The following is a 14,424-nucleotide window of genomic DNA, read 5'->3' as shown; positions in this document are numbered from 1 at the left end:
GTCACTGTGCCCACCCACACCTGCAGCCAAGGCTACAGACACAAACTCCCAGGCCCAGAGATCACCTCACATACAAGCATCTGGTGGAGGCCTACTCATCAAGCCTTGGATTAGGCACTGAGAGAGAAATGACCTTAAGGAGCATCTAGATGAACTGATTAATATTATTATTTGTTCTTTACTCAAATACATTGTCCTCAAATATAGTGTAATATTTCTGGATTAACTCCTTAAGAAGTATCAAGAAGTTTATATATTTTTCCCTGTAAATCAAAAGGTTGTAACAGAATTTCACTGATTATGTATACATAACTACTGTATCTCAGAAGACATTTTTTAATACATACAGGGTCAAATAACAGAACAAATGCAATGTTATCAAAATACAAAGCAAAAGGATACAATGTTATACATTGGGCATCAATTACATTTTTGAAATTATGTTTACTCATAAAATTTTGTCAGCAGAAAAGTACTTTGTTTAAAGAGTCAATCACTAATTTTCTGATAATTAACAATGATCAGAAAGGCTTTGAAATAATTAGGAAAAAAGATTAAACTAAGGGCAGCCCTGGCCAGTAGCTCATTTGGTTAGAGCGTCATCCTGATAAGCCAAGGTTTAGGGTTCCATCTCTGCTCAGGGCACACACAAGAAACAACTGATGAATGCATAAATATGTGGAACAACAAATTCTCTCTCTCTCTCTCTGTGTCTTCCCTCCCCTTCCTTCTCTCTCTAAATTTAATATATAAAATTAAAAAAATAAACTAAGGGCAATACAGTAAAACATACAAAATAAATGCTGGCTACTGTTTTTAAATGGGAAAAACTAGACCACCTTATGAAATAGTTGTTAACTACATTCCTGAAGGAGTTAAGTACATATCATACCTTGTCATTTTCTCTTTTTTTGACAATCGGCTATATCTGTTAATTGCAGCATCATGATCTGGAAGACAGAAATTGACTATTAATAACAATAAAACAGTACTTTGCAAAACTTATAAATGCTTTAAATGGTCTTCATATGTATAGCTTTCAACAAATGTACTAAAGCAAAGATAATAATTGCTTACCATATGATCACTCCAGCCAAATATTCCCCTATCCAAATGTCCCCTAAAATTGTCTACTTATTAAATTGGTAATAGCATTTAATTCATAGGAAACTGCAATTTACTATCAGTTTATAGAAGTATTTTTAGTACAAAAATAGCAAATGCTCATTTAAGAAAACTTGGAATATATAGGAAAACAAGGCAGGGAAAATATTATATCATCTCTGCAGATACTATGAACATAGCAAATCACAAGATTTAATTTTCCTTTAAGTTTTTCTGTAGTGTAAACAGTGTAACTTAAATAACAATGCTGATTTAAATAATGCCTCATTTAGCCCTGGCTAAATAGAACATAGGCCTGTGAACCGAAGGGTCGCCCATTCAATTCCCAGTTGGGGACATGGCCTGGGTTGCAGGCCAGGTCCCCAGTGGAGGGCACGCAAGAAGCAACCACACATTGATGTTTCTTTACCTTTCTTTCTCCCTCCCTTCCCCTCTCTCCAAAAATAAATAAATAGCATCTTTAAAAATAAATAAATAAAGCTCATTTAAACTTTTAATTACGTTCATTTTTTTCAACTATTGCATAGAATCTGGCCACAGATCTGTGTTGATAAAAAATTGATTAGAAGAAAATAATTGTGTCAAGTATTAAGAGCTTACCATTACTAGCAATCTGAAACACTTCCTTTAATGTCAATATTTCTGAAAAAGTTCAAGAATAATTTCAGTTAGCATATTTATGAAATACCTTAAATTTTGTTTAGAAAACAGTAACTAACTGCCATTTAAGCTATAAAAACTCCAAATAATATCTCACACTTCGACATTCAAAGTGAAAAAGCTATTCTGTACTTCAGCTAGTCAATGGAACATTTACTATCATTAACAACAGTTACAACTTGAGAAAATCTACTTGCTACAAATTAGTAATATGGGCACAAAAACAAACTTTAAAACCACTGCAAAATCCTAAGATATGCAAATATTCTCAGTACCAGAATCTAACTTATTCAGTTTTTTGATATTGACTCTAATAAGTTCAAATGCTGAATGAGAAACAAAGAACGTTTTATAAGATTATGACATTCAATCGCTGTAGACTGAGAAAACAGATCTTGTTTCTTGACCTTGAAGTGGCCATTCTTGAGCATTACCACTACAAATATAACTCCATCTCTAAAATACATTTGTTTTTATCCCATTACAATTTAAATATTTTATCGTCCACCGATACATTAGTTCAATGTTTTATTCTATCTACATATTTTATAAATAAGTCTGTATAATTTTCTAAGATTGTAACATGGGAAAACAGAGCCAATTCTGTAAAACTCTCATTTTATCACTGAATAATGCTAAGTGGGGGGGGGAACCCACCACAAATGACTAAGTCATGGATTGCTAGATGTGCCAGTACTCTCACCTCCTACCACTGTGGCCCACAAACACATCTCCATCTCCTTTGTCACTGTCTCATTCAGGCCACGGTCACACCTAACTGGATTCTCACAAAGTCCTGATCCATTCTCCTAGACAGGAAATCCATTCTATTCCACCCTCCAAAAGCAAAGGATTGTCTCTCCACTTCTAAAGACTTCTATTGACTTCTCTTTGCTTATATATTCAAATTGAACATCTTTAGAATAATCTAGTCCCAACTAATCTATTTCTAGATTTGCATCCTTCATGCCCAACACATTCACCATTGCAGCCACACTGAATTTCTTGTCATTCTCAAAACAAGCCATGTATTTCTATAATCCATACTTTTGTGCTTCCTAGTTCTTCTAATAAAGTAATGACTCTTTTTTCCTAGCAAACTCCTCTTTATCCACACCCCTTGAGGAAGCCTTTCTGACACCCTCCCCTGATCCCTCACAGCACCTTGCTCATTCCCTAATTATGAGACAGTATGGTAATTATGTTTAATCACCCCATATCCTTCTCTAGGGCTTTCTTGAGTGAAGTGACATTTTATTCATACTGTATTCCCCAGTAGCTAGTTTACTGTATAGCAGGAGCTCCTATAAATGTTTAGTGACTAATTAAAGTAAAAGTGGCACAAGCTGTATTCAGAAATGGTTAAGATATAGAATAATATGCATTTTACAGGCACTGATCTTCTGACAGCTAATGAAAGTAAACAGAAGCTTGACTTCAATACCTTTCAGATCTCTTTCTTTAAACTGGGTAATGGGGAACATCATGGCATCAGCAAGCTGCGTTGAGAGCACTGCATGGCAAGAGCTAAGCTAGTAAAGAAAAAACCAAAAAGGCCAAATGACAGAAACATTTAGCCAGTGTTAAGTGTAAATTAAATAAAATCTAGTAAAAAGGTACTGATAATAAGACAACACTAAAACTGTATATAATTAAAATATACAGTCAGCCCTGGCTGGCGTAGCTCAGTGGATTGAGTGCGGGCTGCAAACCAAAGTATGGCAGGTTCGATTCCCAGTCAGGTACATGCCTGGGTTGCAGGCCACGGCCCCCCAGCAACCGCACACTGATGTTTCTCTCTCTGTCTCTATCTCCCTCCCATCCCTCTCTAAAAAATAAAATAAATAAAATCTTTAAAAAATATATACAGTCAAAAATTTCCATTTAAGTTTCAGAAGAGCCCTGGCTGGTGTAGCTCAGTGGATTGAGCATGGGCTACAAACCAAAGGTTGCCAGTTCGATTCCCAGTTCGATGCCTGAGTTGTGGGCCACGTCTTCAGCAGGGGCGTGCAAGATGCAACCACACATTGATGTTTTCTTTCCCTCTCTTTCTCCCTCCCTTCCTCTCTATCTAAAAATAAATAAATAAAATCTTTAAAAAATAAAAGTAAAATAAAAAGTCTCAGAAAAAAACACAGGATAACCTTGAATTTGGCAGTGATTTCTTAGATATGACACCAAACACACAAGCAACAAAGAATATATAAACTGAACTTCATCAAATTGAACTTTTGTACACCAAAGGATAACTATCAAGAAAGTAAGGCCCTGGCCAGCTACCTCAGTTGGTTAGAGCATCATCCCAATAAGCCAAGGTTGCAGGTTCGATCCTCCCTCAGGACAAATACAAGAAGCAATGCATAAATAAGTGGAACAAAAAATCAATGTTTCTCTCCTCTTCCTCTCTCTCTCTAAAATCAATCAATCAATCAATAAAAGTAAAAAGATAATATAGCCCTGGCTGGTGTGTCTCAGTGGGTTGAGCGTCAGCCAGCCTGTGAACTAGAGGGTCTCTGGTTCGAGTCCCAGCCGGGACACGTATCTGGGTTGCAGGCCAGGTCCCTTCTTGGGAGCGTATGAGGGGCAACTCATTGATGTTTCTCTCCCTCTCTTGCCCTCTCTTAAAAAATATAAATAAAATCCTAAAAAAAAAGAATTCACAGAATGGGAGAAAATATTTGCTGATCACCTATCTAATAAGGAACTTGTATCTAGAATAAGAAACATTAAACTCAGTAATAAAGACAATAACCCAATTAAAAAATGGGCAAAGGTCTGAATAGACACTTCATCAAAATATACAAGTGGCCAATTAGCACAGGAAAAGATGCTCAATATCATCAGCCATCAGGAAAATGTACATCAAAACTATGATGAGATTCCATTTCACACCCAGTTTGGTGGCTACAATAAAAAAATAAATGAAAATAACAAGTGTCAGTGAGAATGTGGAGAAACTGGAACCTTCCTACATTACCAGTGGGAATGTAAAACTGTGTAGAAGTTGTGGAAAACAGTTTGGTGGTATCTCAAAAAGTTAAACATAAAATTACTATATGACTCAACAACCCCACTCCAGGGTACATACTCAAAATTGAAAACTGGTGTTCAAAAAAAAACTCCAAAAACTTGTACATGAATGCCCATTGCAATACTATTTGCATTAGCCAAAAGGTGGAAAACAACTCAAATGTTCATCAACTGATAAACTGATAAATAAAATGTAGTATATTTATACAATGGAATTTTGTTTAGCAAAAAAGGAATGAAATCTGATACATGCTATGACATGGATGAACCTTGAAAGTGAACAGTTCATTTTTTAAGTGAAAGAAGGCAAACATAAACATCCACAAACTGTATGAGTCCATGTATATGAAATATTCGAAACAGGCAAATGCATACAAACAGAAAGCAGATTTACAGTTGCCAGAAGCTGAGGTGAGGGAGGAGTAAGAAGTGACTGCTTAACACGGGGTTTCCTTTGGGATGATGTTAAGTGTTCTAAAACCTAAGTGCTGATGGTTGCATACCACTGTGAATGTACTAAACGTCACCAGTGGTAAATTTTGTTGTTATGTATATTTAACCACAATTAAAAAATTCCTTTTCCTATAAATATTTCTTTATATTGATCTACTGAAACAATGTTATAATAAATTATTCAGATAGTTCAAAAATTACTTTTCCATTTATGAGACTGAAAAAGACAGAACTATCTAATGATGCATGTGAAAAGAAGAGCTTTCACTGAACTAGTAGAGAACAGTTATAGACTCTCCAAACATCTCTCACCCCCTTCTTCCTCCTATTTTCCAGGTCCTTTTTAAGTGATTTGTTCTGAGACTAGAGAAAATTAAAGGTTGGTACTGTCTAGAATGGAAGGATTAATGAACTGAATGGTAAAATGTTGCCTGATGGCAAAAAAGAGAAACCATACAAAGCCTAGGCATAGCTCACAGTTGAACTCTTTTCTCCCTGTGTATATCAAATAAGACAGTGCACAACTGACTGTTAAATGGACTGGGAGAGCATATCTTTAAGTCTGCTGTCTGAAAACAAACTTCTTTTATCAGACAAAGAAAGTAGTGTTTTTACAAGACAACCACCAAGATGTGGAAATAAGGTCCGTCTTAAACAGTAGTGATCTTTTATTAATAGTAACTTACTCATGTAATCATAATAAAAGTTCCAATAAAAGCTAAAGGACTCAAGTAACTTAATTATAACATGACTTATTCAAGCAAAATAAAATAAGCACTTACCTCATCTATAAACTTTTGAAAATTGTTTGCAAAGTAGAGCTCATAACTTCATCATCACCCCCCAATGGAAAACGCTGAAAGGTGAGAAACAGAGATGAGGTAAAGGGCCAATGCTCTATGTCTTTGTGAAAGACATTATAATTTCAAGTCCTTATATAACTTCAGGAAAACTTCTAAAATGTTGAATAAGCTCTAAAAGTATTATTTTAATAAAACAGTAATAATTCATATAATTAGTAAACATTAATTAAAATGTTGCTAAGCCAATCAATTAACATGGTATATAGAAATGACACCATACTAGGAGTTCAAAGATTTGGTGTTTAGCTCTAATTCTTCCAATAACCCTCTGTGTAACTTAAGCATGCCCCAGTTTCCTCACTTGTAAAAACAAGAGAGAGAGCCCTGGCTGGCATAGCTCAGTGGACCTGAGCTTGTGCTGCGAACCAAAGTGTCGCAGGTTCGTTCCTAGTCAGGGCACATGCCTGGGTTGCAGGCCATGGCCCCCAGCAACCCGCACATCGATGTTTCTCTCTCTCTCTCTCCCTCCCTTCCTGCTCTAAAAATAAACAAATAAAATCTTAAAAAAAAAAAACCAAGAGATATAAATTAGATAACCTCTATCTCTATCATTAAATCATTAAAATTAGATATACGCGCTATAATGGAATTTCAATGGCATATCAAAATTTAACTTCTGCGAAATCAAAAAAGCTTAGGATTCTCGAGAAATTCTACTTAACTATACAAATACTATATCATTGCATATTGTAAATTATGCTTTTAAAACTTTCATATACAGTACCTGTTTCTCATATTCTTTAAAAGTTTTGAAGTCAGATGTGTTGCTGCACTTAACTCGTTCTATAGAAAAAAGATTAATTCAAATTAACACAATACTACTGATAAGAAAAAACTTTTAACTGAGGATACCTATGCCACTTTTATTTAATCAACTTAGCATAAACACAGTACAAAAATGTTCTCTAAACCCCTCACTAATCAAGGGAAAGGAATTACCAGTAAAGCACTTTAAAAAGATACTCAACCAGGAAGTATACACCATCAAGGAACTCAGCAGTGTTCCCAGTGTTTGCTTATTTTTAACTCATAAAATTAAGCATTAAATTAAATATTGGTTAAAGCTTTAAAGTTAGAAGTAAACTGTACACATCTTAGCAAAATCTTAAGAGAGTCTATATTGGACAACTTATTATCCCTCTCTCTAGATGCTGTTACTAGACCATGGTAAGCATTTAATAACACAGAACCAAAATGTGGTCCACCCAGTCATAAAATATAGCAACAGAGCCACATGAATGGAAATACTGTTTTAATTTAAAGGGGTTTTTCTTCAGTAATGACTATAATGACTCAAAAAAACCATTTCTTTTACACATCCAGCTGTGGTCAGAAATCAAATCCTGAGAGGCCAATCAGAAGAAAAAAACAAAACAAAAACAACTATCACAACAACTTTTAAGTACATAATAAAAATGTGAGTCCAGAAGGAAAATTAGAAAGAGGAAAAAAATGAGTATACTTAATTATCCCAAAGAAAATTTATTATAGAAGCCACGTTGTTATTAACGCTTATAATTAAGTTTCATAAACAAATCCTCAAACCTTGTTCCTGTTAAACAAAAATCTAGTCGTTTCTATTTTTCGTAAATTCATCTCTTGTGCTCCACAGCTACATCTAATTTTTATCACCTTCTATGAACCAGATAAAAGGAAATTTCTTTCAAATTCTCTGCTCGAAAAGGGGAGGAAACATTCCATAAAACTAAAAGCATGGTTAGGGAAAATGGGTAACAACAAGGGTTTCCAGACAAAATCGTAGGCAAAGGTCATTATCAGTAAGTTTCATTAGGAAAGTCCTTACTGGGTTTGAGGAGACAGCAGGAATGCTTAGATATTAATTTTTGTGGTACTACAAACTATACATTAGTAATTGAAACATGCTCTGTACAAAATAGTTAATGTTCCACTCATCCATTCAACAAGTATTTATTACTATAAGCCCAGGTCAGGGCTAGGCACCAGTAAACAAGACAGATACATATCTCTGTCCTCATGGACTTAAAGATTCATTTTTGTTTCTTAATAGAAATATATTCATTGATTTTAGAGAGAAAGGAAGGGGTGGGGGGAGAGAGAGAAACAATGATGTGACAGAGAAACATCAGTTAGCAGCCTCCTATTTGGGCGCCGACCAGGCTCCAAAGGGATCAATCCGCAAACTAGACATGTGCCCTGACTGGGAATTAAGCTGTCAACCTCCTGGTGCACAGGACAATGCTCTAACCGAGCCAAGGCTAAAGATTCATTTTTAAAAAGCAACGAGTCAGCCTTTAACTTTTTACCTGTGCATCATAAATCCGATGCATAGCTTGATACAATTGGTTCATATAGTTGGAAATAGCTGTAGCATCTTCTTCAAATACACCCAGTAAAGACCTTGTCTGTATAAAATAAAAGCAATAAGTTTACATTAACCATTATATAAATCAGATAGAATTTTTTCTAAAGGAAAGAAAAATCATAGAATATTAGCGCTCTAATTCATCTCAGTTTTAATATATTTTCTCTCTTTCGATAGTAATACTAAGATGTTGGGATTATTTGTTCTCAATTTCACTTCATTAAAACAGGGATTTTTCCAAATATGTCACACAAACCTTAGGAAAAATAACAAATATATATTTTTATGAAGTAAAAAGCCTGTAACTAAACTAAGACAAATCAACAGAAATGTTCAAGGCTAGATTAACAGTATTCCATGTACGAATATTTTAAATGTCTTATTTTGGGATAATTTAGTATGATTATTTATTTTTCTCCATGGTATTTTCTACAAGTGCCAAGCCCCTCCCCATCCTAATCCAGAAAGAATGCCATAGTGCCCCTCTCCAACATGGCCTATAAAACATTAACTATTGGATCTGAACAGACACTTCTCCAAGGAGGACGGACATACAGAGAGCCTAGAGGCATATGAAAGGATGTTCAGCATCACTAGCTATCAGAGAGATGCAAATGAAAACCACAATGAGATACCACTTCACACTAGTCAGATTGGCCATCACTAACAAAGCAACAAACAACAAGTGTTGGAGAGGTTGTGGAGAAAAGGGAACCCCAGTGCACTACCGGTGGGATTGCAGACTGGTGCAACCACTATGAAAACAGTATGGAATTTCCTCAGAAAACTAAAAATGGATCTGCCTTTTGACTCAGCAATTCCACTGCAGGGACTATATCCTAAGAACCTTGAAACACCAATCAAAAGAATCTTTGCACCCCGATGTGCATAGCAGCACAATTTACAATAGCCAAGTGCTGGAAGCAACCTAGATGCCCATCAGTAAATGAATGGATCAAAAAACTATGGTACCTTTACACAATGGAATAGTACACAGTAGAAAGAAAGAAGGAACTCCTACCTTTCACAACAGCATGGATGGAACTGGAGAATATTATGCTAAGTGAAATAAGCCAGGCAGTGAAAGACAAATACCGTATGATCTCACCTATAAGAGGAACCTAATGAACAAAACAAGCAAATGAGCAAAATAGAACCAGAGGCATGGAACAAGGAACAGACTGACAGCAACCAGAGGGAGGGGAGAGAGGGATATGGGTGGAAAGAGGGGGAAGGAACTAGTCAATATGTATGAAAGACCCATGGACATGAACAACAGGGTGGGGACTGACTGTGGAGATCGGGGCTGGGAAGAGATCAAAGGGGTAAAAAATTGGGACAACTGTAATAGAACAATAAAATATTTAATAAAAAAGTTAACTATGCTTTTCTGAGTGTAAATTTAGTGTTATTTTCTTTTATATATATTTCTTCATTATTGGGCTTTTTTTTCAATGAGCATGTAAATATGTTCATTTTAAGGAGAAAAACTTGTAGGTAACTATTAAAACTGTCCATAAAAAAGTATGAGAGATAAGGAAATTCAGCATATCGAGGCAAAGTATGCTCACCTTGTTGTATCTCAAAGGTAGAGAAGAATTAAAATACCAAAAACTATTACCAAAACTAAAGCTTAAAATCTAAAAGACCTTGTATTTTATTCTAGAAAGCTCAACCTTAAGGGCTAGTTTTAGGCACTGGAAAGGTAGCTCAGATGGTTACAGTATGTTCCTGATAAGGTAGCAGGTTTGATCCCTGTCAGGGAACATACAAGAATCAACCAATGAATGCATACATAAATGGAACAACAAATTGATGTTCTCTCTCTCTAAAAAAAATCAATTTTAAAAAGTTGGCTTTAAAAAAATCAATTTATTCCTTAGCTTCCTGTTTTCAGAAGAGGAAGCTAAGTGAATATGGTTTCATTTTAAGAACAAAATCATTATGCCAGTATACAAAGTCCACATTCTGTCCTCTACTTCCCCATGCCCCAGGGATTTAGGTCTGACAGAATCTTTTATTTCCTAGCTCTAGTGCCCTACTCTCACCTCTCAAAGTGCAATTTTAAGATGTGGTAAGAAAAGCATCAAGAAATCTTTTAGAATTTTATACATAATGCCATATAAACATAAAAGGAAAACACAAGCAGCATAAATTTAATGTAACCCTAAAATTTCTTCACAGAGTTAACTCTTATGAGTCACTTTTTGACACAAGAGTTGTCGATGTCCACAGTTCCTCATCCAATACTATTCTGCGCCATGAGATGACAAATATTTATTAGAAGCACTCCACTTTTGTCCCCAACACAGGGTGGAGCAAAAGTAAGTTTATAGTTGTGAGTATGTGAAATGGTTTATTTTTGTATTATTATTTATTAATAATTGTATTTTACATAAGAACAACTGTAAACCTTTTACCCCACCCTGCATTTTCTTACATTGTCATCAGATACCCATTCTGCAATATTTTTAAAATTTTATTTATTGATTTTAGAGAGAGAAAGGAAGGAGGAGGGGAAGAGAAACACACTGATTTGTTGTTCCATTTATTTATGCATTCATTGGTTGATTCTTGAATGTGCCCTGAGTGGGGATTGAACCTGCAACCCTGGTGTATGGGGATGATGCTAGAATCAACTGAACCACCCAGCCAGAGCTCAGCAAGTTTCAATGGTGGCACTTGCTTTGTCCCACAAGGTATCAAAGGAATACTTTCAAACAACAGATAGGACTGATTATGCTTCAAGTTGTTGTTACATTGATTTGTTGGGTGAACATTGAGAGGTCACACTTGGCTAGTTATGCCACTAGGAGAAACAACCAGATGTGTACATTGGCAGGCAATTACAAGTAAAACATCATCAGCTGTAAGGGGACTCTACAATAGATAACAAAGATGTGAAAAAGTGAGGAAAAAATGTGTCATAATCTATGACATTTTTCATATTATGACAAAGAAAGAAGCCACCGTTTGTAATTGGAGTTTGTCTTCACAGTTCTAGAATGGATGAATAATCATGAGTAAAATATTTACCTACATATAAAATCAATTATTTTTTAAAGATCATATCTGTTCTTACTAATTAGGAAGTTCCACTTTGTTTCTTATATTCAAAACACTATATAAAGATGGACAAGGCATTTAGTATAGTCTTAAGACTTTTGCCTCAATAGATGGTCTTTTGCAGAATGTGTTGTTTGTACATGGTAACTAAAAAGGTTTATGTTTGATCTGCTGTATATGAACTTGCAGATCCCTCCCTAATTTAATAGTTTCTATAAATCAAAACTAAAAAAAAGAATAACTGTAATTCAGGATAGTCTTTCATGACTTCTTGGCTCTAATTTTTTTACATGGCAACTGGCAGGCTTTTAGAAAATGATTAGTACCAAACAATCTAATAAAAACTTTTATCGGGAGCTTTAAAAGTTTCCATACCCTTTGTTACTTGGCTTCTTGGGCCCTATCCTAAACAGTCCAAATGAAAACAAAAATTTATGCCCAAAAGCATGAATCTCAGCCCTATATACAAAAGCAAAATTTGGGAAAAAACTCTGAAAGTCCAATAGGACAACTATTAAGTTAGTTAAGGAAACATGCAGCCTTTAAATTCTTTTATTCAGAATATGTGAAGGTACTTAAGCCATAATGTTAAAGCCAAAAAGTTGTATGTCTGATATCATTTCGATTACATTAAAATGTGTAAGAGGAAAAAAAATAGAAAAAAGAAAGCAAACAAGGTTAACAAGGTTTGCTGTTGGGTACATGGCACATAACTGCTTTTCTTTCCATACTTCCAATTTTTCTGAAGTAAATATTATTTTATAACCAGGTACAAAAATAAAAACATCTACTATCTATAACAGTGGTGGTTCACAGAAGTTGAGTAATTTGCCCTAAAGCTGAAGGGACTAAGTGGCAGTGAAGATTAAAACCCTATATCCTGAATCCAGATCCAGGGCTTCCCATTCTGCCACAGGTTCTCCCTAAGAATTACTTCCAAGTGTCTCTCCTTTCCAAATCCCAGTTGTCACCAACTAATTTTCCCAACTAAATGTTATCTAGTTCAAGACTACTGATACTACTTGTAGAAAATGAAGTATCAGTGTGGATACTTTAAAAATTACTGTAAAACTAATACTAATGTAGCACATTCTTGTAAAAAAAATAGAAAATTAATGTTCAGGTGTGAAAAGTTCAAGAAATGAGCCAGGAGATTATATCCTCCTCACAAGTCATGGCTAGGGCACCGTACAACCCATCTTGAGCTATGTATCATCTTTATGGGCTATAAAAATCAAGCCAGTAAAAGGTAACGCAACCTGTGGAGTCTTAAATAATAAAAAAGTAAAAGGACAAAGTGCACCTTATCAATACAGCCCACAAAATTTTTGCAAAATGTCTGAAACAAATATAGCTGATAACACTGCAGACATTAATAATTTGAACTGGCTATTCTAGCAGTCAAGTAAGCCAAGCTGTGGGTTTCTCTTTGTATCAGTATAGACTGATAAGAGTACATTACCAGCAAGCAACTGGCCTGTGAAGATAACTTTCAGCATGGAAAAAAAAACAACAAATCAATTCCACAATCAGAGCCCAATTTCAATTTGGCACAAATCCATGGCAGACATGGTAAGAGGGATCTAACCCTTTCTCCCGTCCTTTTGAGGTCATATTGAATGCCAATACACAGGAAAATCGTGCAGCTGTAGTTCTACATAAACGTTTCAGAACACTTTCTTCATTCTAAGTGGTAACCAAACATCAAGGTGGTCTTAAATATCATAAATTATTGTGTAAGATAGACTTAAGGATGAAATTTCTCTTGTCAGTTACAGCCCCCACCATGCTTTTAATATCGCTGATTTCATTCTTCAGTACTAAAAATATACAAATGGTTGTTTTCCTAGATTGTCTTAAGCTAAAGCAATCACACCAGCATCATTCCCAACGCGCAAAATACAGAAAACAGGGCTTTTATTTTGATGAATTTATTAGGGGCTAGTCTGCAAGGAGCAGCGCAGCACTTGTGGAACAGCAAAGGCGCCGTCCATCACACGCTGTGCACAGCTCGAGTGACAGCGGCTACAGTCACCGCCACAACCCTGGGCACACAAAGCGGGTACACTCTGGAACCAAGAGGAGCTTCCCCGATGACTCACTACAGGGTCCAGTGAAGTCTCTCAGCATCCCAAGAAAAACCATCCATCTCCTTCCTAGCTTGCACAGAAATTACCACATAAGTCAACCCGGTTCTTTCTCCTTCTGCATTTTCTTCGAAGAGGTCTTCAGGGAGAAAATTGCAGGGTCGGGATTTATCACCTCTCATCGCGGCGATTAAAACGCACCTTACGTCAAAAAACAAACAAACAAAAAAAAAACCCCAAGCACTACTGACCACCCCCACCAGCGAAGGCGACCGCCGACTTCCCAGACCCTGCGCGCGACTCTCGGCCTAGCAGCGCGTGCCCACGCTAACCGCGGGCCGGGGCCCAGCCTCTGTGGCTCTGGGCGCGCACCCCAAGGGTGGGGGCACAGGGCGGCGGCGCCCACCTGGGCCGGGCGGGCACCTGCGGCCGCGACGACTTCAGGCCTGAGGCCGACCCGCCCGGCTCCTTGCCCGCCGCCACCCGCACCTTACCTGCGGGCTGTCCTCCAGCGTCTCCTCGATGGGCAGCTTGTCGATCCCCGGCATCGTGGCGGAGGGAGGGCAGCAGCTGGAGACACGGCGGCCGCCCACAGGTCCCCACTCGGTCCCACCCTCTCTCGCTGGCTCGGTCGCCGTCCCCGCCCGCGCAGACCTCACCAGGAGCCTGGCGGTCAGGCGGGAAATCCCGCCCCCTTGGTTTCGCTGCTCCGCCTCCTGGCGCTCTTGTTGGCTTTCCGTGATGTCTATCAGCGCGGCGGGATTGACCGGGAGGTTCCTTGGCCTCCCGAGCTTCT

General features: G+C 37.0%; 1 protein-coding gene across 1 annotated transcript in view; it reads right to left on the bottom strand.

Annotated features, from left to right (window-relative positions):
- Positions 1-14,300, bottom strand: part of APPL1 (adaptor protein, phosphotyrosine interacting with PH domain and leucine zipper 1) — a 36,206-nt gene extending 21,906 nt beyond the window's left edge. The window contains 10 exon segments of the mRNA XM_028517950.2: positions 893-915; positions 918-950; positions 1,726-1,767; positions 3,230-3,317; positions 6,051-6,074; positions 6,077-6,124; positions 6,856-6,875; positions 6,878-6,914; positions 8,417-8,515; positions 14,123-14,300. Coding sequence (XP_028373751.1) covers positions 893-915; positions 918-950; positions 1,726-1,767; positions 3,230-3,317; positions 6,051-6,074; positions 6,077-6,124; positions 6,856-6,875; positions 6,878-6,914; positions 8,417-8,515; positions 14,123-14,176 — 468 coding nt within the window. The 5' untranslated portion in view covers positions 14,177-14,300.
- Between the last annotated feature and the right edge of the window lie 124 nt (positions 14,301-14,424).

Source organism: Phyllostomus discolor, chromosome 7 (assembly GCF_004126475.2).
Source record: "Phyllostomus discolor isolate MPI-MPIP mPhyDis1 chromosome 7, mPhyDis1.pri.v3, whole genome shotgun sequence".
In the NCBI taxonomy this organism is placed as follows: Eukaryota; Metazoa; Chordata; class Mammalia; order Chiroptera; family Phyllostomidae; genus Phyllostomus; species Phyllostomus discolor.
The sequence above is the reverse complement of the archived record's forward strand: the minus strand, read 5'-3'. Positions and strand labels throughout refer to the sequence as shown.